Genomic DNA, 27,737 nt, shown 5'->3' on the forward strand with positions numbered 1-27,737 from the left:
TCACTCGCAAATGAAAAGGTTGTTGTAGCTGCACGTCGTGTCCAAAATTCCGCTGTAGCCTCGCTGCGTCGGCGTGTCCACGTTCAGGGCGACGGCCACGCAGTTCTCGGGTGGCAGGTACTTGTCCGGCTGTCCAGTGGACCAGGCGGTGTCTCCGAAACGACTGTTGGTGCCGCACCAAAAGTATTTGTTCGGGCAGTTCTCGTCCGTGCCAGACGTCCAGTAGATTTGACTCGACTTCAAATTGGCGTCCACTATTTAAAATATGAATTAAAGTAATTTCACGGGGGTTTGTCATTTTTGCACACCTTTATTCAGGTCGGACAGACAGGTCAGCTCCGCGTTTGTCTCTATGCTGACGAGTTTCGTGCCGAGAACGCAGCAAATCAGTGCAGCGTCGTTTTTCGATCGCTGTATTAATTAATTTTAAATTGGAATTATTTGATTTTGTTTTGAAATTTATACAGATATGGTGCTGAAGAAGTATCGGCGTCCGCAAGCGTACTTCACGTAGCCAATAGAGCTTGGAATTGCTGATTATTTGAATTTTTAAAAATTATTTTAATTAGGAATTAAAAAAATTACGTTTGAAGCTTCCATCTGGATTGACGTAGTTACTCTGCAAACAAAATACAAAATTCAATTGAATGAGAAAGTCTAGGATTGTAAAAATTTCGTCTTTAAATTAAAACAAATTCTAAGGCAAGTCCTAAGGTAAAAAAATTATTTTTTCAGTTAGAGTAAAGATAAATTGATAAATGAGGTGTCTAAAATTATCTACATTAAATTTTCTACAACTTTGCCACGCTGACAAACGTCCTAGGTCAAAGGTTTAAGATTTAAAGAAATTCCTGCATATCGAAGGAAACAAAAATTTAATTTTTGAGATAGCCAAAGTGTGGATAATTTAATAAGAAAAAATGTGGTAGCTTACATTTTCCAAACGTTTGAGAAATTTTAATTTAAATTTTGAAAGACGTGTTTTTTTGCCCCAAAATTTAACTGTTAATTAGAATTACAATATTTCCACGAAATTTTCAATCATTTTTGGATCCTTTCTTAATATTTATGAATTATTCAGGGGGTCGAAATCAACCCTCATCTCCAGGGAGATGATATTTTGTTAATTTTAATTAAATTTCGCTAAATTTGCCCGTCATTGGAGTCGTTCCTAAAGTTTCCCGCCCCCAAATCTACGTTTTTCATTGAGATTTTAGTTTTTTCCCTTTAAAATTTAATCAAAACTGCTAAAAAATAAATTCTTACATCAATGCTGCAGCTAGGATTTGAGCAAAGCGGACTCTGACAGGGCGTAGTAGTCGTGGGAAGGGTAGTGGTCGTCGTCGTGGTTGTTGTCGTCGTGGTGGTGGTCATCGCGGAGCTTTGCAGCAACGCAGGATCTCCCTTGAAACAAAATTAATTCTGTAATTAATTTTAATAAATTTCTTTGCTATTTACTTCACAAATATAGTAATAGTAGGAATTGCAAGGGGCGTCGGCGAACGTGCTGGCGGACCACTGTCCCGTGTTTAAATTCCACTGCACGCAGTCGTCGATGCCGAACTGGTTGTCTGGCTGTCCAGCCGCCCAGTTAATGGAAGTGTTGGTGAACGCCTGCTTCGTGCCGGTGCACCACTGAAACCTGAACGGACAGCCGACGTCCACGCCGGACGTCCAGAAAGCGCGGTTGTTAAAACGAAGCTCGTCTGTCCAAAGGAAATTAAATAAAATAATCCTTTCTAATTCATTTAATTGTTGCTCTGACTATTGTTGGTGTCTGTAATGCAAGAGTGCTCGACGATGCTTTCGACACTGATCAAGTCCATTGACGCGTCGCAACAAGCGGCCAGCGCGTTTGTGTATGTTGTCTGATTATAGCCTAATTAGCATTTCGCCACGCATTGACACATTTGAACTCACCTGCGTGGTGCTGAACAAGTACAGTCGGCCGCATATTACCCTCATAAAGCCAACGGAGATTGGAACTGCAATAGTATTTATTTTTAAATTCGAAAAAAATAGTGATTTGTGATTGTGACACTTGATATTTTTGGTTTTCGGGGTCCACCCGGGGCCCTATGGGCCGGACGGTGGTTATTTTAGTACCAATCGATTCCCCTTGATAAGGGGCGTCTGCCCGTGTGTGGTTTTTCAAAATCAGACCATTTTTAAGTTTTTTATAAATTTTTTTCCTGCAGAATTTTTGAAAATGTCATAATTTTTAAGAACTTCTGGTCATCATATCTCGTGTTTGAGTGAAAACTTCAAAAAAATCCCACAATAAATCAATGCAAAATATATTTGGAAACATTTTGAGACCAAATACGAGCTGATCCGATCAAAATCCTAGGACTAGATAGATTTTGAAGTTTGAAAAACGTGATTTTTGCACTTTTCCCATAAGGATTACACGAGAAATTGAAAAGTCACCATTTTTTCTTAACGGGGACCTATAATGGGTTTCCACCTGTTTCATCGCACGCGTAGGTCCAACCTCGATCTGGAAACCGATTTTCAGATTTTTCCCGCCCATAGAAAAATTAAAATTAATTTTTTTCCGAAAAAAGTGCAAAGAGGAAAATGGTTATATTTTTGTTTAAATTCAGCCGTTCATCCGATCGTTGACCACGACCCCTCATCAAACAGGTCTTAGACGGGGCTTTAACCTGCAGTACCCTAACGACCTGATTTCAGGGTACCCCGACCTGAGATCCGCTCCCAAGCTGGTTTTTAATGCTTTTTCACTAATTTCGAGCACATTTGGCGATGATTTGTCATCCCAACCTGTCACCTGTCACCGACCTTCCTCAGGTTGGGCGATTGGGGGATATTTTTTCTAAGGGGCGCACTATAGCCACTTGTTACTATCATAAAGCCGACAGAATTTCATAAACACTTGATTACACACCGTTGAGATATCTTCCGTCTGAGGTAAACAACGAAGGCTACAAAACAAACAAATAAACAAAAACAAACTTTAGAGGAGATTTAATCGTTACATCCTTCTCGCAAACAAAGCCCGGACAGTTCGGAGAAGTACACCCTCGAGTTGTAGTCGGGGGATTTGTCGTGGTTGTTGTCACAGTGCCTGCGTTCCACAGCAATGATTGATCGCCCTTCCGATAAAAATCAAAATTATCAATTTATATTGTTGGTTATTATTTGAAGAGAGCACCTCGCAAATGTAATAAGCGGCGAAGGAGCAGACTTCGTCGTTGTAAACGCTGTTGGTGGAGACGCCGGCGTTTAGCGTCAGCTGAACGCACTCTTGCAGGCCTCTCGCATTGTTCGGTTGGCCACTGGCCCAATTGATGGACGTGTTGCCGAAAAATCCGCTGCTCGAGCACCACCGGAAATTGAACGGACAGCCCCTTTGGTTGCCGGAGGTCCAGAAAATTCGGTTTGAGTACCGCATGCTCGCGTCACCTAAATTAATGTCAAAGCGATGCTAAAATTTTAAAAATAAATTAATTTACGCACCGTTATTTAGGTCGGAAAGGCATTGGTGCTCGGCTTGCGATTCTACGCTGAGAAGGGTCATTCCGTAGTCGCAGCAGTATGACAGTGTGTCATTGTAAATTTCCTGGTTGTATTTATTATTTTTAAAATTGATTTAAAGAAGATTCTGAGCTCACCAATCAATTCCTCAGGGTCGAATTAGGTAAAATTGATATTTTTCCGTTAAAAAAGTGCAGGCGCGACGTGCGAACTTTTTTTTCCCGCCAAAACAAATGAATACGAGAAGTGCGCATGCGTCAGAGCTTGACAAAGAAGTCATTCGTACAGCTGCGGTCTCTCTGCAAGTGCTCAAACAAGCTCTCACGCATGCGTACTTCTCGCATTCATTTTGTTTAGCCGGGAAAAAACGTTTTTCGTCGCGCTGCACTTTTTTAACGGAAAAAACATCAAATTTACCTAATTAAACCCTCAGGAATCGATTGGTGTGCTCTGATACTTAATTAAAGTGTACCTGCGTGATTCCTATAAAATACAGCCGGCCGCAAGCTTGACGAACAAACCCGTACTCCGCTGGAACTAAAAAAAAATAGAAATAATATACAAAAAATTTAATTTAAACCTACTGCTAAGAGATTTTCCATCTGGAGTGAAGAATGACGGCTATAAAAATAAATAAAAATTCAAATTATCATATTTTAATTTTGTTCTTTCAATCCTCACGTCTCTTTCGCAAAAATAGCCTGGACACGAGGGTGTACACGTGGTCGTGGGAGCCGCCGTAGTTGTTGTGGTCGGCGCTGTCGTCGCTGTTGGGTTGTTGCTCTGCAGGAGCAGGCGGTCGCCCTGAAAATATAATTTATAAATAATCTAGATCTTCTAATTGATTTTATATCTGACCTCGCAAATGAAGTAGTAGAAGTAGGTGCACGGCTGGTCGTCGTAGGCGCTGGCCGTCCACGCGCCTGTCGTCAGCAGAAAGTGCACGCAGCTCTGAATGCCAAACGCGTTGTTCGGCTGGCCGGCCATCCAGTTTATGCTCGTGTTGGTGAAAAACGCGTTGGACGTGCACCAACGAAAGTTGAAGGAGCAGTTCAGTTGACTCCCGGAAGTCCAGAAATATCGGCCGGTGTATTTCATATCCACTGAATTTAAATAATAATGAAAATATTGAATAAAGATGGTCTTTGACGAAGTTTCTGAGCCCACCAATCGATTCCTGAGGGTCGAATTAGGTGAAGTGGAGGTTTTTTCCGTTAAAAAAGTGCAGCGCGACGTTGCGAACTTTTTTTCCCGCCAAAACAATATGAATGGGAGAAGTATGCGCATGCGTGAGAGCTGGTTTGAGCCCTTTGTAGTATGAATGACGTCTTTGTCAGATCCAGCCATCTTTAACGCATGCGCAGTTCCGCATTCAAATTGTTTTGGCGGGAAATAAAGTTCGCAGGTCGCGCTGGATGTTTTTGGTCGGTAAAAACGTCCACATTACCTAATTCGACCCTCAGAAATCGATTGGTGGGCTCAGAAACTTCATTAATTAAATTGTTTTTACGATTATTGAGGTCAGTCAAGCACTGGTGCTCGTACTGCGACTCGATGCTGACCAGGGACATTCCCAAATCACAACAAGCTGCGGCCCCGTTCGTGAAAGAGTCCTGATAAATTAAATTACACATGAAATTTATTTAAAATATATAAATTTTGGCTGTAACAGACCTGAACTTTAGAGAAGAAATAGATTTTTCCGCAGGTTTCTTTAATGACACCATATTCGGGTGGAACTGTAAAAAATAATTAATAAAATAATTTTCAAATCATTAATATTTTATTTAAATCAATAACCATTTAAATATCTTCCGTCTGATGTAAACAAAGATGGCTGCAAATTTAAATATAAGCAACAAATATTTATTTAAAATGTACTTTTATACATCTCGTTCGCATGAAAAACTCGGACACCTCGGTTGGCAAGTCGTGGTCGTGGTCGGGGGCGGCGTCGTGGTGGTCGGCACGTTTTGCCAGTTGCTTTGCAGCAGCATCCGATCGCCCTGATTCAATTTCAAATTAAAAAAACACCAAAACCCAAAATATTCTTCCCGCACTTCGCAAATGTAAAAACTGACGAAATTACAAGGCTGGTCGTCGTAGGTGCTGGCCGTCCAGGAGCCCGTCGTCAGGCGCAACTGGACGCAGTCCTGCTGGTTGAAGGCGTTGTTCGGCTGTCCAGCCAGCCAGTTGATGCTCGAGTTGTAAAAGAAAGAGGCGCTGGGCGCGGTGCACCACTGGAAATTAAACGGACAGCTCTGGTCGCTGCCCGAGGTCCAAAAGCTGCGGTCGCTCCACCGCATGTCACCTGAAAGCATTAATTGTATTACGTGATATGCAACCTGCGTGGCGTGGAAGCCGCGCGGATTGTCTCATTCGCTCCGCAGGCGTTCGGAAAAGAGGAAAATTAGATACCGTTGTTCAAGTCGGTCAGGCACTGATGCTCCGAAGAAGTTTCCACGCTCAACAGAGACATTCCTAAATCGCAACAGATCGTGGCCGCAGACACGTAGGCTAACTGTTAAAATAGGTTTTAATTAAATTAAATAATGGATTATTTATTATTTGGTTTGATTGACCTGGGAACTTCCAAAAAAGTATAATTTCCCGCACGTCTCTTTCAAGATGCCGATCGATGGTTGAGCTGATGGAGACGATTATTTATATTAATCGATTGGACAGGATTGTGACTTCCCGCAGGTTTGAGGCTCGGAAAAGGGGGCGTTCCATATTTTTCAGTATCAAAAATCCCCGAAAATCGAATTCTAAAAACCGTAACTCTTGACTGGCTTGAGATATCACCTTGAAATTTTTGCTTCCCAACCTAGTTTTCAATCCTGAACAACTTTTTAATTTAGAAAAAATTCGCAGGTTGAAGGTCAAGGTCACCTTTCGCGACCTTTTTCCGAAAATTCAAAATTAAAGGATGATAGCCCCCTCCGATTTTTTCAGGCTTTACGGATAAAATGTAGCTCATGAAATTCTGCACAAGTACACCAAGTTTCAAAGGTGCAACCCTGATAGTTTTGCTGCAATTCGAATTGGAAATTTAAAAACCAGCTCAAGGAGGCTCATCCACGCATACGCAGTTCGCCTCTCGCTCGTTTTTACATTTCATTTGCTTAGAAACACCAACATGGCCTAGGGTGGACCTAGGAAGGTCGAATTAAACCTTCAAGATATGTCCCTGACGTGACCCTGAGATATGAAATTACGAAAATTTCCAATTCCATCGAATTTGGTGTCTTTTTTAATGTTTTTGCCGCAGTAAAACAAAAATCCCGTCTAACCAACCTGAAAATTTGTGTTTTCATACCATTTAAAAACTGTCCATCCCTCGTAAAATATGAAGGCTTAAATCAAATTTAAAATTATTCATAGGTTAATTTTATTTTTAAATTAAATTTACGTCTCTGTCGCAGTTAAAAGCCGGACACCGTGGAAGACAAGCTGTGGTGGGCGGTGCCGTGGTCGTGGTTGTGGTGGACAATGTAGAGGTGACAATATTGTTTGACTGCAGCAAAAGTCGACTTCCCTAAATAAATTCCAAGCTCAGCATTTTATTTTATTTTTTAATTGTAAAATCCAACCTCGCAAATGAAATAGTTGACGAATGTGCAGGGTTGGTCGTCGTAGGTGCTGGCCGTGACCATTCCCGTGTTCAGGGTCAGTTGCACGCAGTCCTGAGCGTTGAACGCGTTGTTCGGCTGGCCCGTCTGCCAGTTGATGCTCGAGTTGTAGAAAAACGAGTTGTTTGGCGACGTGCACCAACGGAAGTTGAAAGGGCAGCTCCGGTCGCTGCCGGAGGTCCAGAAGGCTCGGCTCGAGAACTTCATGTCGGCTGCGAAATTCGGCGAAATAAAAAATTAAATTGTAAAAATGACACAACCAGTAAACAGGAGAGTTTAAAAAGGAGCTCGATAATTATAAAAGATCGTCTTTGGCGAAGTTTCTGAGCCCACCAATCGATTCCTGAAGGTCGAATTAGGTAAAATGGACATTTTTCCGGCCGCGAAAAACTGGCGGCTGCGCTGCTGGCTCAACATTGGAGCAAAAAATAAAATCCACTCGCAGACCTCACATTCAGGATTTCTGACATATTTTACAATGGACCATTGAAGAATTTTCACCCCTTCGCCTCTATTGTGTCTGTATAAAGGCGCGCGTGTCGGGAGTTCAGGTTGCGTTTTCAACACCGCACCTGCTCGTCAGGACGCGTGCCATGAGTCCATTTATCAAAAACATGACAATAAAATGAAAAAAATCGTGCATTTATTTCATCTCACGTGAATTTTTGATTGAGCATATGAAAAAGAATCCCTATTTTTGATGATTTGTTCCATTAAAATAACAAGTATAAAAACACGATCTCAGGTTGGGGAACCCTGAACAAGGTGGTCAGGGTAGCACCCTTCAAAGCCGAAGTAAATCCCTATCTGGTGAGGGGTCGTGGTCGAGAGTAGCACGAGCGGTCGAATTATGAGAAAAATAAAATCAATACATGTTTTCGACGCACGGCTGAAAACTCGAAAAAAAATCAATTTTAATTTTTCTATGGGTTCCGCAAATCTAAAAATCGGTATACAGACCCGCGTTGGTCCTGCGCGTTGTGTGAAATTGGTGGAAACCCATTACGGGTTCGCAATTAAAAAAAAAAACCACCAATTTTCCAACTTTGACTTTTTTGGAATATTTCACAGAAAAAAATTCACTGTATTTCGAAAAACGGTCCGATTTGGCAAAACCACACACGGGCAAACGCGCCCCATTTAGGCGCATCGACTGGCGCTAAAATCACCATCCGTCGGCCCTCAGGGCCCTGGTCAGGTCCCAAAAACAAAAAATTATGAAATGTCACAAACGCGTTTTTCATCTTTAAAAATTCATAGCTCGGCTCCAATGGGTTTCACAGTCAAAACCTAATGCTCATTGGACTTGGGGTAAAATTCTGCATATGATGGGCTCATTTCCACCCCCACACGCCCCCGCTGCCCATTTATGAGGATGAGGGAAGATCTGATATACACACTGTTTGTGGCCTTGCAAAAGAATGTGTTTATTTTTATCCATTGTTATTAAGAATTAGGATTCAAAGAAAATAAAGCAAAGCCCTTTGATCCGAATATCTAGCCGAAATAATTGTGTTTTCGATTGCGTCGTTTAAGAGTAGGAATAGTGTTGTATACGACTTTATCTCGCACTAAGTGGAACCTTTCAAACCTTTTCGGTGAGCAAACCGAGCAAGTGCTTTGGTACGTGCCGTGATCAGACGGCGTGTAATAGGGGTTGAATGGGATTCCAGAGATTTTGTACTCACTAAGCATTTAATCGCATCCATCTCGACAAGAAAAACTTTGTGAATGTGTTTTTCTGGTACTGCTAATTCCCCTCCTGATCTTTTCTTTTCGGCTCTGCCCTCCCGGGTAGCGAGTTTCAGAGAGATGTTTTACAGAGATATAGTTCTTTTTAGGCTTTTTATGTTCTTGACAAATTATGTTGTTAACATATTTTGGAGGATAAACAAACATTAAATACATAGAAAAGGAATAATTGAACCATCAACATGGAAAGAAACCAAATAAATGTTATCAAATCCCTTTACAGGTGCGTGCATTTTTCAAACAGATCTATATAATAGGCTTCGTTCAACAATAATACCACGTTTAAAAGATCTCCTTTGGCGTTTGGTCACGCGCGCACATTAAACGAAAAGCATCGTCGCTCTTTTTCTGACAGCTCAATCGCTATTATGTACCCGAGACCGGGTTGAGTATGAGTAGTCGGACAGACGCATGTTGTGACATACACACGCAGCACTTGCTGATCGTCAAATCTCAACAATGTACTATTGTTGTGTACCACCTAGTCAGTCACGCGTGTATAAAGCGCTATTGTACAAACTGAAGCAGCCATTTTCGACCGATTTCATGTCGCGTGCTCAGCACGTTTCACATTTCGTTAGTTTGTAACCTCCAAATCTCGGGTTCTAAGCATCCAAATTGCAAAAACTAACCGCCATTGGATTTATCTAAACTTTCTCTGAGTAGCTAAAGGGTTTGGGGGTGTTTTTCCTATTTACTTGTTTCTCAAATTTACTATTTTCGCACAAAATTCGTCGCCGTTAGAGAACCTTAATTTTTTTTCGGAAAATTAAAATGCCCAAAATTGAGTTAATTTATTCGAGAATCTTCTCAGAAAAATAATTTTGGCCCTTTAGATTCATATTGGTTACCACGTGCCATAAATTCAAATTTTTATGATAATGGAAACGTAATTAAAATAATCATTAAGTGAAATTTGGCAGGTTTTTACCAGTTTTCTCCGGGATTTCCACGTTTTCTCACATGATCGAAATCTATCTGACAGCGTGAGTCTTTCCTTGGGGAAATGCAGAAATTCAGTAAAATCGCGGCCGCAAAATTCCTTTAAGTATTTCCTCCATTTAAACAAATGCTAATTTTTGAGCTCCAAAATTTCCAGCGCTATTTATATATTTTTAACTTAAAATCATCCATAAAACCTAATCTGTAATGTGTGTTTAACGATTTTGCGGGAAAATTCGATATTCATGAAATCAGGAATTCGTTGCAGAGCGGAAAAAACTGCGTGCCATGCACGCTAAATTTCTCCATCATAGTTGCAGTTGACGCGAAATTCGAACACAACGATTGCCGAACTCAGCGGGCGGCGAGACGGCCATTGCAGCTGCAGGGGTAATTTCGCTCGCCATACGGGGTGAAGCGTGGGACGTCGCGTCGTATTTATCAGGTAGCACAAACACCACTTGCCAGCGAGACATCACCTTTTGACATTTTTGTTGGGCTCCCACATATTTTCTCATTGGTTCTCTTGGTCGAGGGAGGCTCCGCTCCGCTGGATTGCCATTGACTTTAGGGAAAGAAAGGTGATTCGTTTTTCCTGCAGTCAAAGCTTTTTATTTTGTAATCACGATGATGAAAGATTACCCAATTTTGGAGTTAAAATATTCATCATTGCCACAAGATTTAGTCAATCTCTTTTTTAACGACACGTTGAATTTACTGGGCGGCCCAGAATTTAATTTAATTTGCACCGCGCAAGCATAAATCGACAAAACAAACTCGAGGAAGCGAGAAAATCTTGAGTTTTCTCTATACGCGTGTTGTCTCGCTGAATCGGCTTGGCAGGGGTTTTATGCGTTGAGGGATTCGATTGTTGAAATTGAGGGAAGATGTTTTGCCATTTCCGAATGATTTTACAGATTTTACAAGAAAAGGAACATTTTATAAAGGTGCAAGCAAATAAGCAGAACGTGCGGGGGGAAATTTCGAGATAGGAATAAATAGTAAACCACCCACGACGGTTTCACTTAGGAACTCTCAGCAAAACTTGTTCTATATTTTTGTTCTTGCCTATTTTGGGGTGGATAAACGCAGCTAAACCAATAATTTGATCCTAAAATAACTCATTTCGTTTAGCTCGCATTGTTAAGGCACTCTCAGGATTGCCAAAGCAATAAAAGGGAGGTATATTTGATCAGTTGACACATCTAATACTGGCTGCCAATGCGTGGTTACTTTATTGACTCGAGTAAATGTCAAATTGCTCAACTGGCTGAGAGGCGCATCGGCGCCGACTCGCTACTTTTGCTGCTTTGCACCTGTCCAGTATTTTTGTCATTTGGCTTCAAGGACGAATGTCTTGCGTTTCAAAATAAAGTCCATGGTGCGGAGACAAGTGGTCCTTGAGCGGCCTTGTGCGCCCATAATATCCGGTCGCGGTGTTATTCAGCATTCGTGCCAGCAGTGCGCGCCCTTCCCGCTCCGAGGACACGGATCAAAAGAGCAAAAAAAATAAATTTATAATATATATATCAATCAATGCATTGACCTTTTCGGCGGCCATTCGTGTGTGTGGCAGGATAAAAACCATTTCCGGGCACAGTTTGAAATTAAATAAAAAATTGGTAAGGCTTGGTAATAATCTTTTTTTATAAAGGAGTGAAACAAATTGGAGACATTTTCCGCGTAAAAAATTTGAGTACAGTTGTTTCTATAGCAATAAAAATAAATCCCATTTCATTTGGCTGATTATTTTTGTGCGCGTACGTTCTCAGGGATAAATAAAAGGGTGTCACTTATTTATTTGACACTTGGCTTTTATCAAAAGCAAAAATCTAATAAATTACTTCTGGACCGACCTGTCACATAATACTGCTTGTTGTTTTCTACACAAGTAAGCATTTTAGGAAGGTTGAAGGGAACACAAAATATTTGTTTTTCCAGCAGAAAGGGACACACGACCTTCATTTATTTGTTTGCACTGCGACGGTAATTGATGTTTTTTCAGAAGGTAAAGACGCACATCAATTTATTATGTTTGGTCATTGTTGACAGATTTGTCGAGCGTCTAAATTTTTCATTTCACAGCGCGTCGCTTAATAAATTTGTTTTTGTTTGGTTTGCTCGCAAATATCAGACAAATCGACTCAGATCTTTTATTTTTAATTATATTTTATTTTAGATGGCCTTTTTTGCTCAAATTTTTAGCCAGCCTGCCGGATATAATTTTAAAAACTGCGACTAGATAGTCTATTAGGATGAAACTAAAATTATGCACCAGCCATAATTAGAAATTACAAAGACTTTGTTACAGAAAAATTACAGTTTCCGCTGAGTTACACTTATGAGAATAATGCCACTTAATAAGAAGTGTGGGTGGCGAGAAGTGTAATTTTTCCATAATTATTTATTTATTTTCTCTATATATAAAATGTAAAGAAAGGAGATAGCTAATCAGATATGGGAGATTATTCACATTTACACTTTAATTTTATTCATCTTAGCAAAGTTAAACTGATTGAAGCCTCTTTTTGCTGCGGTCATGCGTTAACGAGGCCAAAACACAGTAAAAATGTTCATTTAGCGACTTAAGAAAGTGCTTGCCCTAAATTCCTCGTCCTACTCTCGAGAATATCAATAAAAAAACCGCCGAGTGTGTAAAATCATGAGGTCTAATCCAAAATTAATTATAAAATGATCAAAGATAACTGAAACCCTGATCTGCGATGTCTGTGAGTCCTTAAATGAGATGTGCGCTCACAGAGAGACTTGAAAAAGCGAGCGAGCATTTTAGTCTTCATCACAGTTGAGCTTCAAAAGTATGGTTGGCCGCTTTTTCTCCTATACTCACTGTGGGTGGAGCCAAAATGCTCGGCGCTCGCTTAAGTGTCAACTAAGAATAAGAACGCTGAGTGTTTTGATCTCACAATGTTACACCTCTGGATCTTTAAATTAATTTGCATTTAATAAAAAAAATATTTTTGGTACGAGGTGTTAATTTAGAATTGTTTTTAGGATAAAATATTTAAAGCCCAGAGAAGAAGCAAGATAAAATTATTGTTATTATCAAAATTGTAGCAATGGGGTTGAAAGGGGATGCGGGTAAGCAATTCCTCAATACTTGAGCTGGTTAGTGGAGGTGCAAGTAACACAAAAAATCGAAAACGTCATTTTTTGTTCTTGAAAATTAATAATAAAACCACTATGTAATTTTTATCCTGCTTTTTTGCTCCTTCGAAAATTGTGATTATTATAAATAAATTGAAAAGTAAAAACCAAAATTTTTTGGTTTCCCGTTCAGTCCCGGTTAAAATATTTCTGGTTCCGTGTGAATAACAGGAAAAGGACCGGATTCCGGTTTCCATTTTCGGTTTCCTGTCTTGAGTCACGCTCTTGTTGTCTGACAGGAAAGGCACAAAAAAGTTAATTAATTTGTGAAGCCAAACTGTTACCATCTTAAATAATAATTTTGTTTGAAAAACGTGATTTTTGAGAGCGACTTGAGCCGCGCTGCGATCCTGCAGCCGACAAAAATTAGACCTCTAGCGACAATTGATATTTTAGAATAAACGTTTTATATATTGGTGGCGTTGCGAAATAGATTTTGGGGTATTTTCCTCTAAAAATATCATTCCAAACAATATTGTGCCACCTGACAACTGAGACAACTCATTGTGCACGTTCACAGTGAAAAATCGAGAAAAGGGTCGCAAATTTGACATGTCATGATGTCACTCTTCTCAAAACAAATAAAAATAAGTGAATATAAAGCACTTAAAATGCATGACTGGTCACTGTCACATAATCTTTGTTATCTGCTCATACCTAAATTTTTAAAAGTTTGAGGAGAAAAAGGACCACGACCTTTGTTTACGTGTCTGCTGCGATTAATGGTGTTTTTCAGGATAAAGACATACACGCCAAATTCATAGGAGGGGGAGCTACAATTTTAACAGATTTGATTCGCCCCTACCATTGTTGAGATCGGTGATGCACTGGTGTTCCGCCTGCGATTCGACGCTCAGCAGCGACATTCCCAGATCGCAGCATTCGGCTGCGGCACTTACGTACGATATCTTTTATTCCACAAAAACAAATTCAAATTTTATTTAAAAAAATTTTCATTTCTTAATTTACTTGGCTGCTGCCGAAAAAGTAGATTTTGCCGCAAATCTCTTTCACAATCCCCATCGAAGTAGGAGCTGATAACAAAAGGTTATAAAAATAATCCATAATTTATTGACAACATCAATTCCGTACCAACTAAGAACTGTCCATCAGCAGTAAAGAGGGAAGGCTAGACAAAAAAATGAAAATAAAATTGGAAAACCATCTTTGACGATGTTTCTGAGCGCACCAATCCATTCCTGAGGGTCGAATAAGGTAAAATGGCCGTTTTTTCCTCTACAAAAAGTGCAGCGAGACGTGCGAACTTTTTTCCCGCCAAAACAAAATGAATGCGATATGTGCGCATGCGTCAGAGCTGGTTTGAGCACTTAGAGAGACCGCCTCCACGAATGACTTCTTTGTCACTTCCAGCCAGATCTGACGCTTGCGCACTTCTTGCATTTCAAATTGTTTTGGCGGGAAAAAAGTTCGCACGTCGCGCTGCACTTTTTGTAACGGAAAAAACGGCCATTTTACCTAATTCAACCCTCAGGAATCGATTGGTGGGCTCATAAACTTCATCAAAGACAATCTTAACAAAAAAATACGTCTCTGTCGCAGGTAAAGGACGGGCAAGAAGGTAAACAGCTGGTGACAAAGGCCGGATTGATTGTGGTTGTGGTGGCCGGGGCCGCGGTGGTGGTGGCGGCGTTGCTCTGCAGCACGGAGCGGTCAGCCTCGCAAATGAAGTAATTGGCGTAGGAGCACGCCTCGTCGATGAACGAACTGGCCGTCCAGACGCCGGTCGTCAGCAGGAACTGCACGCAGTCCTGAATGCCGTTCAGGTTGTTCGGCTGCCCGGCCAGCCAGTTGATGCTCGTGTTGGAAAAGGTGTTGTTCGACGGACACCACCGGAAGTTGAAAGGACAGCTGTTCTGGTTGCCAGACGTCCAGTGCATTCTGCTCGTGTAACGCATATCGACTGCAGGAATTTTTATTTAGATTTGTGGATTTGTAAGGGTTGGAATAATAATCCACCATTGTTCAGCTGGGTCAAACATTCGTGCTCCGCTAGAGTTTCAATCGAGACTAGTCTCATTCCTGCCTCGCAACAAATTGCAGCAGCGTCGCTTTGGGTTTCCTTAAATTTTTTATTATTTAAAGACAGTCTTTAATGAAGTTTCTGAGCCCACCAATCGATTCCTGAGGGTCGAATTAGGTATATTTGACATTTTTTCCGGCCAAATGTGACGGAAGAACATTTTTCCCGCCAAAACAATATGAATGCAAGAAGTGCGGATGCGTGAGAGCTTGACAAAGAAGTCATTCGTACAGGCAGTCTCTCTGCAAGTGCTAAAACCAGCTCTCACGCATGCGCACTTCTCGAATTCATGTTGTTTTGGCGGGAAAAAAAGTTCGCACGTCGCGCTGGACTTTTTTAATGGAAAAAACATCCACTTTCCCTAATTCGACCCTCAGTAATCGATTGGTGGGCTCAAAAACTTCATCAAACACGGCCTTGAAAGAAAATGATTTAAAAATTAAGAAAATTACTTGTATATTAGAAAACAAATAAACTTTTCCGCACGCGTCCCTCACAGTTCCGATTGGAGATGGAACTAAAAATATTCTAGTGAATTAAGGAAATGAAATTGAATTGTTTTTGACAAATACCTGCTAGATATTTTCCATCTGGCGTGTATAAAGTGGGCTAGATAAAGAAATTAAGTTAAAATCAAATGAATTTTTTATTTTATTCTAAAATTACGTCTTTGTCGCAAACGACATTCGGGCACCGCGGCGTGCAGTTTGGCGTCCATGGCGAAGGGGTAGTGGACTGAACAAGTTGCGAATTTCTCTCCAACATTGTAAGATCACCCTATTTTCTCAAAATTAAAACAATCTCGTGGAAAAATATCTCCTATATTTACCTCGCACAAATAGTAATACGAGTACGAGCAGGGATCATCATTAAAAGCTGCCAGAGGGTTTGTTCCCGGGGAAAGGGTCATTTGGATGCAATCCTGAATTCCATTCAGATTGTTTGGCTGGCCTTGGAGCCAGTTGATGGACCTCGATCCGAATGTGATGTTGGAAGAGCACCATTTGAAGTAAAGATTGCAACCCAGTTGACTTCCTGAGGTCCAGTAAAATCGACTTGGCAGCCCCGTGGAAGCTATTTTTTAAAATTTTAAATATTTTACGCGTTCATTCTGGACCAAACCGTAGCTTCGTGAGAGACACTGGTTCTCCTCGCTGGTTTCCACAGCCACGGAGGACATCCCCAAGGAACAACAGTAGTAATTTGCGTCACTTGCGCTGACCTGACGAGACCATTTTAATATAAATACATCATGATCGACCGCAATATTAAAATTACCATTCTGTTCCCGAAAAAATATAATCTCCCGCAACTCTCAGCCACAACTCCAGCAGATGACAGTGCAGCTTCTAAATTTCGCATTATATATTTAATTTGAAAAATTTATAATTTTAATTACCGTCTAGATATTTTCCATCGGCAGAGAACATTTTATACTAAACGCACGTGAGAATCTTTAAACGGCGCTAATTAATTTTTATTAAATAATTACGTCTCTGTCGCAGAGTACTTGAGGACAGCTCGCCACGCAAGGAGCAGGCGTGGTTGACGTGGAAATGGTGCTGCCTCTTTGAATTAACGATGCAGGACCCTTAAATTTAAATCAGAGTTTGTAATCACACTGGTACTTCGTAAAAACCGTCTTTTATGAAGTTTCTGTGCCCACCAATCGATTCCTGAAGGTCTAATAAGGTAAGATGGCCATTTTTTCCGACCAAAATGTCACAACACGACGTAAGAACTATTTTTCCCGCCAAAACAATATGAATTCGAGAACTGCGCATGCGTGAGAGCTGGTTTGAGCACTTGCAGAGAGTCCGCCTGTACGAATGACTTCTGTGTCACATCCAGCCAGCTCTCACGCATGCGCACTTCTTGCATTCATATTGTTTTGGCGGGAAAAAAAGTCCACATATCGCGCTGGGCGTTTCTCTTGGAAAAAACATCCAATTTACCTAATTCGACCCTCAGGAATCGATTGGTGAGTTCAGAAACTTCGACAAAGATGGTCTTTGGGCTGAATTAGACGGATTGACTTCGTGATCGAGACAGCAGCGCCACAGCGACAGCCAGCGGAGGTGCCAGCAGGCAACCCTGTCGCTGTGGCGCTGCTGTCTCGATCTGCGACCTAATTCAACCCTCAGGAATTTAATGAAAACTCTAAATTCTGTTTTACCTCGCACACGAAATAGTAGGAAAACGAGCAAGGGTCGTCGTTGAACGTAGCAGAGACGGAACTGCTCTGCGACAGCGACATTTGCACACATTCCTGCACGCCGTACAAGTTGTTGGGCTGTCCGGCCAGCCAGTTTATTGAAGTTGGCCCGAAAGTGATGTTCGAAGAGCACCATTTAAAGGACAGGTTGCATCCTCTCTGGCTGCCAGAGGTCCAGTAAATTCTGGTCGGCAGACCGAGCGAGCCGTAAATCTCGGCGATGCACTTGTTTTCGTCTAGGCTCTCCACGCCAACCGACCACATTCCCATCGAGCAACAAATTGTCCTTGCTTCCGTCGCCGACACCATTTTGTTGCCAAAAAAGTAAAGCCTACCGCACGTCTCGGCCAAAACTCCCAGGGTATTTGAGACTGTTATGTAATCTGAAAGGATTTTGTTTTTAATTAAAATACCCAAACAATTTGTATTAAACCAACCGCTTAAAAATTTTCCATCCGCGGTGAACATTTTCGTCTGAAACGAAACATTTATATAGCATTAATAACCTTAGGATTTTTGAAATTCACATCTTTGTCGCAAGTAGTTTGCGGACAGATTGCATTGCAGATCGGAGTGGTTGTGGTTGGCGCCAGTGTTGTCGAGGTTGATGTTGTCGTAGTTGTCCGCCACAATAAACTGCTGTCACTCTTTTAACTCCATAGTTTAAAAAATCCATAAATCACAAAATAAATCTTACTTCGCAGATAAAGTGGTTGGCATAGAGACACGGCTCGTCATTGTATCCGTTGTTGGTCAAATTGACGGCATTCAGAGTCAGCTGAACGCAATCTTGGACGTCGTTCAGGTTATTAGGCTGTCCCGGTTGCCAGGCGATCGACGTTGAAGTGAACGCGATATTGTTAGTTGCTGTGCACCATCGGAAATTAAAAGGACAACTCCTCTGGCTGCCAGAAGTCCAGAAAATTTTATCCACGTAACGCATGTCAACTGAGAAATAGACGTCAGTTGCGGAAATTTTCGGTTTATTTAAATGTGAAACTCACGTTGGTTTAGATTTGTCAGACACTGGTGCTCGTTGGAGGTCTCTACCGAGAGCAAATTCATTCCCATGTCGCAGCAAGTGGACGCTGCATTTGTGTACGAGTCCTTTTTGCGGATATTTTACAATTTTAGAATAAAATTAATATTAAAAATAAACCTACTTGCTCGACACTGAAATAATACATTTTGCCACATGCTTCACGCATTATACCATTTACTTTGGAAACTATTTAAAGAAATAATTATATTTTAATTATTATTTTATGCGTTTAAATATTCACGGTTCAAAAAGCGGCCATCAGTGGTGAATAAAAAGGGCTGTAATTAATTTATCAAATAAGTAATTGGTATTTTTAGATATTAAATATACATCTCGCTCGCAAGAAAATGGTGGACAGACGGGATCGCAATCGGACGGTCTGTTGAGCGGCGTTGTTGGCCTCACTGTTGTGGTAGACGTAGTTGTTGTACTTGTTGTTGTGTAGAAGGAGCTGCCCCTGTACAAAGAACGATCACCCTAAAAAAAAACACAAAACGTAATCTGGAAGCTCCAAAAATAAGAAATTATCTCACCTCGCAGATGAAGGAGTAGGTGAAGCTGCAAGGATCGTCATTGTAAGTGCTCTGGGCCCAGGTTCCCTTTGTCAGGGTAAGCTGGACGCAGTCCTGCACTCCGTAAGCATTGTTCGGCTGGCCGGGCAACCAGTTGACGGAAGTGTTGGAGAACCACGTGTTACTAGCGCACCATTTGAATTTAAATGGGCAGCCCAAGTCGCTGCCAGACGTCCAGAATACTTTGTTCGTGTACATGGTGTCAACTGAATTTTTTATAATTGAATTTTTAGCTGTTGGGAGAAAATAGAGACCTAAAAAAAGTCGCCGAACGCCTTTTTCCTTTTAAGGACCCCATTTTAAATGCCTCAACTGATTTTTTTAGTTCCTACTCGCAGTTAAAAAGAGTTGATCTCTCGTTTTATTGTCACAGAATTACATTAAAAGTTGATTTAAACCGATTTAATTGAGAATGGAAACACGCAAATCGGAGGAAGCAGCAAGAATTCTTTGCTTTTAAAATCCTCGACGCTGATTGGCTGCACGCTGTCGTGGTTGCATCATGTGTTGTAAATTGTATGGCCTGCACGGTAACTGCTGACGTGCGGGTTGCGTGCATCCAAACAGCGTTGAGAGTTGAGAATTCTTCCAGCAAAGAATTCTTGCTGCTTTTCTCCTATTTACGCGTGTTTTCAATTGTTTTTAAATTAACTTTCAGTGCTTTTCTTCCATTATAAATCAATAGTAAACTCTTTAGAGACAAAGCAATCGGCATTTCGCTCATATTTGCATTGGGCGACTTTTTTAAGGAGAAAACAAAGTATTAAAAGTGCACCATTGTTGAGATCGACAAGGCATTGGTGCTTGAACTGGTCCTCGACGCTCAGCAAGCGCATTCCTAAGTCGCAACACGCGGCATACGCATCATTGTATGTCATCTGTGCAGGTATAACACTTAAAAATAATATCCGCGAGAAGAATAATCATTTACCTGGATATAGCTAAAGAGATAAAGTCTGCCGCAAGACTCTTTAAATGTTCCTGCTGCTGTAGACTCTGTAATATTGACGCATTTTTAGGAAAAGGTTTTATTATTTATATTAATTAACAGACCATTAATAAATCTTCCATCCCTGGTGTAATTCAGAGGCTACAATAATTTTTTATTTATGAAATAAAGCAACTCAAATTATTTATATTTAATTTTACATTTCTCTCGCAAACTTGAGTTGGACACAAAGGCGCACAGTTCAGAGGATCTTGCGTCGATGGAGGAGTCGTGGTCGTGTACCAAGGCAACAGAAGAGGAGTTCCCTATTTTTTAAAATCAATTAAAATTTTTAACAAAATAATGGAATTAAAATTTCCAACTCACCTCGCACGCGGGGTAGGCCAGCGAGTTGCAATTTTCGTCGGTGAGTACGTTTTGGGAGCTCACATTGAGCGTAATTTGCACGCAGTCGTAAATGCCCTCGTCCTGAGGTTGGCCAGGTCGCCAAAAACTGTCGTTCACGGCTACGATGGCCGTTTGGTCCTCCAAGCACCAACGATAAACCCGTGGACAGTTGCTGGTCGTTGCCGAAGTCCAGAATTTGCGGCCAAGCCAACGCGTGTTGTCTGTCGCAAAATGCAAAAAAATTGGCCGTCAAATTAAAACCGTTATTTTACCTTTATTTGCATCTGCAAGGCAGTTGAATTTGTCGAGCGTTTCAGCGCTTAAGAGTCGAAGTCCTGCTTGGCAGCAGAACCTTTGCGCGTCAATGAATGTTTTCTAGATAATAACGATTATTTTATTTTAAATGTCAACAAAGGAAATAGTTTTCAATTTACTAGGTCGTTTCCAAAAATGACTGCGCTGCCACACATTTCCCTTAGCAATCCAACTTGGGTATTAACTAATACAAAAATTATTTACTGGAAATTCTGGAAAAAAATATGGTTCAAAACCTGAGAGATATTTTCCATTGCTGGTGTAAAAAGTGGGCTAATAAGAAGGCGATTAAATTAGAAATATTCAAATATTGTAATAAATGAAACGCACGTTCTTCTCGCAAGTCATTTGCAGGCAAGTAGCATTGCACGTTGGAGCAGGACTGGGCGTGGTTTGAGTCGCATTTGCTCCTAAAAGGGATGCAGGACCCTATGAAAATGTAAATTGATCAATCAATAAAAAGTGTGTTGATTAGAGGTTAAAATTAAGAATTAAACGTAAAAAATCTTAAAATTATGGCCCATTGTTCATGATTCCCACATAATATCTAGCAGTTTTTTGTTATTTTTAGGTTTATTTTTCCATTTTTTTAATTAAAAAAATGTTACATAATTTTTTGGTTTTTTTCTGGGTTTGCCCGCCCAAATCTCAGCTTCTAATGATCAGATTTTCAAAAACCAAACACCAATAGACTAGTCTCAACCTCCTCTAGAGATTCAAAGTAGTTTAAGGGTATCATCCCTTCAACCCTTTTTTTGCACCCAAAAAAACGGATATTTTTACAATTATTTTGTTGTTTGCACAACAGAATTTAGTATTTATCACCCTGAAACTATCTCAGTGCATCATAGAACACGAATACGAGTCGAACGGTATGAAATTTTCGCAAATGCGACTCTTGGAAACTGAGATTTAGTTGTCATACTTTATTTATTTAAGCCAGTCTCTGAAAGAAAACGCGTTTTTCACGAAATCTCGGCTTCTAAGCGTCCGATTTACAAAAACCGCACATCATTCGACTCTTCATGATCTCCCCTAGATAGCTAAAGTAGTTTAAGGGTGTCAACCCCATGAAAATTAACCCCAGTGAGGTGGAAAGAACAAAAAATTGAAAAAAATACGTTTTTAGGGTGCAAAAAAGGGGTTGAAGGGTTGACACCCCTAGACTACTTTGGCTATCTAGGGGAGGTTGAGACTAGTCTATTGGTGTTTGGTTTTGGAAAATCTGATCATTAGAAGCTGAGATTTGGGCGTGCAAACATTTTTGAAAATCAGAAAAACCCGAAAAAGCACAAAATTTGTAGTTTTTCCATCAGCTAACTGCATTTTAATTTTTGTTTACTAATAAAATCAAATATAATGGAATAAAGGTACATACCTCACAAATAAAATTGAAGGGTGTATAGCAAGACTCGTCATTAAGAACCGTATTGGTGGTTGCTCCGGGGTTGACGGTCAGCTGGATGCAGTCCTGCACGCCGTTTGCGTGGTTCGGCTGTCCGGGCGCCCACTGCAGCGCACTCGGCGTCAGCACCTCGTTCGTGGCGCACCATTTAAAGGCCCGCAACGGACAGCCCCGCTGGCTGCCCGACGTCCAGAAGGCTCGGGTCGAGTATCTCATGTCCGCTGATTCTTTTTTAATTAAATTGTAATAATTATTGATACTTTTTTTAGTTAACTTGCCCATATTGAGGCTGTGCAAGCAATCCTGCTCGGCTTGGTTGTCAATCGAGAGCAAACTCATGCCCAGCTCGCAGCACGCCACACTCGCCTCCACTTGCGACACCTGCGAAAATCGTGCTGAATTTTTTAAATTTAAATAATGGCCATGTGACTCACGCTAGCCCTGCTGAACATGTATGCCTTGCCGCACGCTGATTTCACGAATCCAAAACTCGAAGGAACTATATTGATTAAAATAATAAATTTTAATAAGAAAACTCTGCAGGAAAATTCACCTGTTAAAATCGCGTCGTTCAACGTGAAATAATTGGCCTGAAATTCCGTGGTTATAAATTAACCAATAATACGCCGTTTTCAGTTTTGTTACGTTTCTGTTGCACTGGAAGGTTGGACAGATAACAGGACACGACGGTGGTGTCGTCGTGAACGGCACGTTCGTCGACGGCCAGTTTTGCACTTGGTTAATGCTTTGGAGCAGAGACACGTCGCCCTGGGGGAATAAAAATCCTTTAGAAATTGCAAAAAAGGTCACGTGAAACCTGAGGAAGGTCGTTGATGACAGGCAATCGCCAAAAAATGCTCGAAATTACTGAAAAAGAATACAAAAACTGGCCTTGGAACGGATCTCAGGTCGGGGTACCCTGAAAAAGGTCGTTAGGGTACTGCAAATCAGAGCCCCGTTCGAGATCTTTCCGATGAGGGGTCGTGGTCGATGATCGGATGAACGGCTGAATTTTAACAAAAATAAAACCATTTTCACCCAGCGCGTCGTGAAGCAAAAAAACCGAAAAAAATGTATTAAAATTTTTCTATGGGCGCTAAAAATCTGAAAATTGGTTTCCAGACCGTTAGTGATTCTACACGTGCGATGGAGTCAACAAAACCCGCTAATTTTTCTCCGTTAAGAAAAAAACAGTAATTTTCGTATTCCATGTAATCCTTATGGAGTAAGTGCAAAAATCACGTTTTTAAAATCTCAAAATCCATCTCCTCCTAGGATTTTGATTGGATTGCCTCGTATTTGGTCTCAAAATGCTCCTAGATAAATTTCGCATTGACCGAGAGGCCATTATTTTCGAATTTTTGCTCTGGACCGGAGATATAGCCCGTAAAAATCATTAAAAATTTCGCCTTTTTGAAAATTCGGCCAAAAAAATCAAAAAAATATTTTTTAGGCTAAAAAAACTAACCTCGCATATGTAGTTATTGACATTGGTGCAGGTATCGGTGTTGTAGAGCGAAACACCCTTTCCGAGCATCAAACGCAGGCAGTCCTGCGCGGGAGGCGTCGGCTGCGGCTTGGGGTAGCTGGCCATCCAGGCGATGTTGGCCACGTCAGTGTTGGTCGTGCACCAGCGCAGCGTGCAGAACACCGTCGCCCCCGACGTCCAGAACTGTCGGGCCACCCCGAAGTCTGGGTCAACTATGTACAATTGAACGCATTTAAAATTTAAATTAAATTGAAATTAAGGCCAAATCGCGTACAGTTCGAAAGCTCATTGACGCAGTTTTGCCTGGCAGGGTCGGCGAACGTGGCCAGCGTCATGCTCATCGCGCAGCACGTGGAAATCGAGTCTGGCAGACTTTTCTGTTAAAAAATAAATAAATAAAAACACTTCTTGTACTAAATGACCGCGTCTTTTTAAATTATTTCGTACCACATTAGTTGAAAACAGGTAAAGGCGCCCGCAAGCCACCTTAAACTGCCCGTTTGGAGAGGGAACTATTTTAAAAAAATAATAAATGCAAGTTTTATCAGATTAAAAACCAAAAAACCTGTCAAAAACTGGCCCGCATTATTCACAAAGACCGAGCTCTACAAAAAAGAGGCAAATTGTTAAATTAAAACGAAGCAAAAAGGCCACGTTCAAACATTCATGTCTCTTCTGCACATGCCCTCCGGACACTTTTGTGTGACGCAAGGGGCGACGGTGGTGGTCGTCGCTGTGGTTGTTGTTGCAGGAGCCGGTGTCGTCGGCCAAACGGACACCAAGTCCTGATTCTGGATCAGCGCGACGTCACCCTAAATTTTGGCACATTTTTAAATAAGTTTTTACAATAGGTTGATGTAATTTAAAAGTTAAGGTGTTTTTTGAACTCCTCTCGTCAAGCCCCATCGAATGAATACCAATTTTGAGGTCATTGGTCAAGGTCAAAGGTTATTAAGGGTTATTTTTGAAAATTTCAGGATGTTTTTTTATTTCGAAATTTCTAAAAATCTGAAACGCCCTTAAAAATGTTTTCCAGGGTACGTGTGATCTTGTGTGAAAATTTCAATATAGTTTTTTCGAGAAAGTCCATTTTGAATTTCGAAAAACACGAATTTTTTAATTTTTGCAAATGTTTAGATCACCAAATCACGGATTCTAACCATCAGAATTGCAAAAAATTCTCATCGTTGAGCTCGTATTGACCTTGCCCAGCCAGCTAAAGGGTTTTTGGGGTGCTTCATCCCGCCCTATAATTGTTAAAATATTTTAAAACATCTCCAAAGAAAAAGCTTTAAAGTTCATTTTGCTGCGATATTTTTTCCACAGGGGTTGAGAGGGGTGGAGGGTTATCACCCCTTAAACCTTTTAGCTTTTTAGGGTAAGTTAAGTTTCGTCTAATGTTGTTTAGTTTTTGTAATTCTGATGGTTAGAACCCGAGATTTGGAGGTGCAAAAAACTCAAAAAACACGAAAAATATAAATTATTCAAATTTCATAATTTTTGCAACTCCAAATCTCGGATTCTAACCCCCAGGATTGCAAAAACTGACCACCGTTAGACTTGTCTCAACCTCCACTAAACAGCCAAAGTGTTTAGGGGGTACTAATTCTAATCCCTCTTCAACCCCTTGGTAATTTTGCTGTAGTAAAAATGTACTCAATAGCATTTTCCTCAGTTTTAAAAATATTTTAGCGACCGGGGCAGGAAAGTAAGCACCCCCAAAACCCTTCAGCTGGTCAGAAGAGGTTGAGACGAGTCAAACGATGGGTAGTTTTTGCAATTCTGATTCTTAGAACTCGAGATTTGGAGTTTGCAAAATACGAAAAAGTGGAAAAAATCGTGATATTTGTTATTTCAAATGTTTGAATCGCCAAATCTCGAGTTCTAAACATCAGAAATGCAAAAACTACCCACCATTCGATTTGGCCTGACTTCCCCTGGCGATTTGTATAGTTTTTGGGGTGCTCACCCCCCAACCCCTATTAACCCCCAGAGTCAAAAAGTGATTTTTTTTAATCATCACGATTTTTTGTATTTTTTTCCTTTTACCTGACAAATGTAGTAATTAAGTGAGGAGCAGTAGTCCGTATTTAGAGCAAGCGTGGATCTGTCGAAGAGCAAACGCACGCAGTCCTGCTCTGGCGCGGCAGCAAACGCAGACCTGGGAAAGTTGGACATCCACTGGGCGCCGGGCGAAATCGTTTCGTTCGACGGACACCACGAGTAGTTGCAGTTCATCGACGAGCCGGATGTCCAGAAGAGTCGCGTTTGCTGGTAGAAAAACGGGTCGACTGCGTGGTTTTAGGGGTTAGATTATTGATTTATAAAGGAAAAATGCGGCGGAACTCACAGCTTGCCATTTCGGACAGACATTTTTGGTCCGTGGAATTGGCGGCGAGACTCAGCAGCCGCATGCTCATCGCGCAACAAGTCTTCCCAGCGTCTGTGTAGTTTTTCTGTAATTTTAAAAATAATAATTAATTTTTTGGGATGAATTTTCTCTTACCAAATTCGTGGAGAAGAGATACAGTTTGCCACATGCGATTTTCAATGGTCCGTTTGGAGACGGTGCTTGAAATAATTAAATCAGGGCTGTTTTTAATTTTTTTTATTAAGGGATTTTTACCTGCTAAAAACTGAGTGCCGTTGTTGCTGTAGAGCGGAGGAATGGACTTTCCGTCGTCTTTGTTGCAAACATGGCTTGGACACGTGAGTTCGGCGCACGGGCCGAGGGATTCCGTCGTCGTTTCTTCTGTCACGGTGGTTTCTTCCACAGTAGTAGTCTCCTCAGTAGTAGTCGCCTCAGTTGTTGTTCTAGTCGTCGTTTTCTTCTTTGGTTTTTTCGTAGTTCTTCTTGTCTAGAAAAATTATAGAAATTCCAATTATCAAATGAGCATAATAAAGTGTTTTTTATATATTAAAAAAATCAAATATCTAGTAAATAGATCAAAACCAGCTCATTTCAAGTCCAAAAAACGTAAAATGTGACATTTTAAACGTTTGTTTTTGGGGCCCCGGCGGGGCCCTATGGGCCGGACGGCGCCAATTCAATCTCAAATCGACGCCCCTTGGTAAGATGCGTTTGTCCGTGTGCGGTTTTTGAAAATCGGACCATTTTTCGAATTTTTACGATTTTTTTCTCCCAATTTTTCAAAAAATCCAAATTTAAAAAAGGTTTTATTTTTATTAAATTCAGCCGTTTGTCCGGTCGTTGTGCACGACCCCTTATCGGACAGGTATTTGATTGCACTTTTACTTAGGATACCCTGACAACCTTTTTCAGGGTTCCCCGACCTGAAATCCGTTCCCAGGCTGGTTTTTAACGCTTTTTTCAATCTTTCGAGCACATTCGGCGATTTTTCACCGTTCCCTTTCACTGACGTTCCTCAGGTCGCTTTACCCGAGGACTATTTTACTGTGGTTTCGCTTATATTTGGGTCTTTTGGTCAATTTAGCAGCTGGCCCGAGGGGGGCAAGAAGTAAAAATATTACCGTGAAGACGACGGTTGTTATTGGAATGAAAATGCCGGCCGTGGTTGGAATGAACACGGTCGGCGTGAAGGTGCGCGTGAAGAAGACGGGCGGCGTCATGGTGACGAAGAGCGTCGAGCCCCACGGAGTCCATTGGGGGGCACCCGCGACTCTCTGTGCCAGCGCTTTGTTGGCGTCGCACGAAAATCCACTGCAGCATTGGTCAATGTACAAACGCCGCGAGCGGTTGAAGGTGCTCACAACTACCAAATTCGAGAATTAAAACAAAAAATAGCTAAAAATGATCTAAACTTACTGGTTTGTTGATCAAAATTTTGACCTTGTCCAAACTAATTATGTAATTAATAAATTAATTACCAAAATTATATTGAAATTTACTCACTTGCGTTATAAACGCCACCGCGATTAAACACGGAATTGGAAAATAAGTAATTATCATCATTTTCTCGGCGGCTAAAGCGTAAAGGCTGGTTCCTCGTGCATTTTAGCGACTGCTTTCCACGGCTCGAAAGCTGAAATATGGAAATATTGAGGCCGTGCGCGCAGCGTTTGGCCGGATGGAACTTCCGCCTTTTCCGCTTTTGCGTCAAACCATATCAGAGTTATGCTGGGACCTGATTTTTCGATTTCACCGCTGCGAAAATCTATAATATAATATGACAGTTGTATTTGAACGAATTTTAAGAAAATTTACGTGGTAAATTGCAATAAAATAGATGTGAAAATTTAATTTCAGGTCAGCATTCAAAAAATTCGGCAAGATCTTTCAATTAAATTAAAGTTGAAGCCAAAATTAACCTTAAAGACCGTCTTTTATGAAGATTCTGACCACACCAATCGA

The 27,737-nt window shown here is 41.0% G+C and overlaps 1 protein-coding gene across 1 annotated transcript; it reads right to left on the reverse strand.

Annotated features, from left to right (window-relative positions):
* Positions 1-27,398, reverse strand: LOC135939611 (uncharacterized). Its single transcript, XM_065484079.1, has 74 exons — positions 27,279-27,398; positions 27,192-27,225; positions 26,897-27,138; positions 26,031-26,262; positions 25,911-25,975; positions 25,755-25,860; positions 25,454-25,695; positions 24,067-24,216; positions 23,970-24,009; positions 23,852-23,916; positions 23,679-23,781; positions 23,384-23,616; positions 22,561-22,683; positions 22,469-22,505; positions 22,350-22,414; positions 22,194-22,296; positions 21,889-22,136; positions 20,841-20,939; positions 20,747-20,783; positions 20,630-20,694; positions 20,468-20,570; positions 20,175-20,416; positions 20,009-20,113; positions 19,913-19,949; positions 19,791-19,855; positions 19,635-19,737; positions 18,821-19,065; positions 18,618-18,764; positions 18,529-18,565; positions 18,409-18,473; positions 18,250-18,352; positions 17,943-18,193; positions 17,773-17,892; positions 17,683-17,719; positions 17,207-17,628; positions 16,523-16,621; positions 16,430-16,466; positions 16,309-16,379; positions 16,153-16,252; positions 15,860-16,104; positions 15,697-15,807; positions 15,603-15,639; positions 15,483-15,547; positions 14,967-15,069; positions 14,537-14,910; positions 14,082-14,118; positions 13,959-14,023; positions 13,795-13,897; positions 7,092-7,342; positions 6,911-7,036; positions 6,818-6,854; positions 6,081-6,145; positions 5,917-6,019; positions 5,559-5,809; positions 5,388-5,504; positions 5,299-5,335; positions 5,173-5,237; positions 5,009-5,111; positions 4,357-4,601; positions 4,180-4,302; positions 4,083-4,119; positions 3,971-4,035; positions 3,481-3,583; positions 3,176-3,426; positions 3,000-3,116; positions 2,909-2,945; positions 1,921-1,985; positions 1,766-1,868; positions 1,459-1,706; positions 1,267-1,404; positions 586-619; positions 466-533; positions 309-411; positions 1-254 (listed from the first exon to the last, which is right to left on the reverse strand). Exons 1-74 carry the CDS (start codon positions 27,336-27,338, stop codon positions 1-3), a joined length of 9,024 nt encoding a protein of 3,007 aa, XP_065340151.1. The 5' UTR covers positions 27,339-27,398.
* Positions 27,399-27,737: the final 339 nt, after the last annotated feature.

Source organism: Cloeon dipterum, chromosome 3, assembly GCF_949628265.1.
Source record: "Cloeon dipterum chromosome 3, ieCloDipt1.1, whole genome shotgun sequence".
Classification (NCBI taxonomy): Eukaryota; Metazoa; Arthropoda; class Insecta; order Ephemeroptera; family Baetidae; genus Cloeon; species Cloeon dipterum.

Excerpts from the sequence above, each read along its gene's own strand:
- LOC135939611 (XM_065484079.1), bottom strand. The coding sequence starts at position 27,338 with ATGATGATAATTACTTATTTTCCAATTCCGTGTTTAATCGCGGTGGCG. Across the intron at positions 18,566-18,617 it reads CATTTTCTTGCGAGCGAGAT|CCCTTTTTATTCACCACTGA; the intron begins GTATATTTAATA and ends AATTAATTACAG. Across the intron at positions 7,037-7,091 it reads TCAACTATTTCATTTGCGAG|GGAAGTCGACTTTTGCTGCA; the intron begins GTTGGATTTTAC and ends GAATTTATTTAG.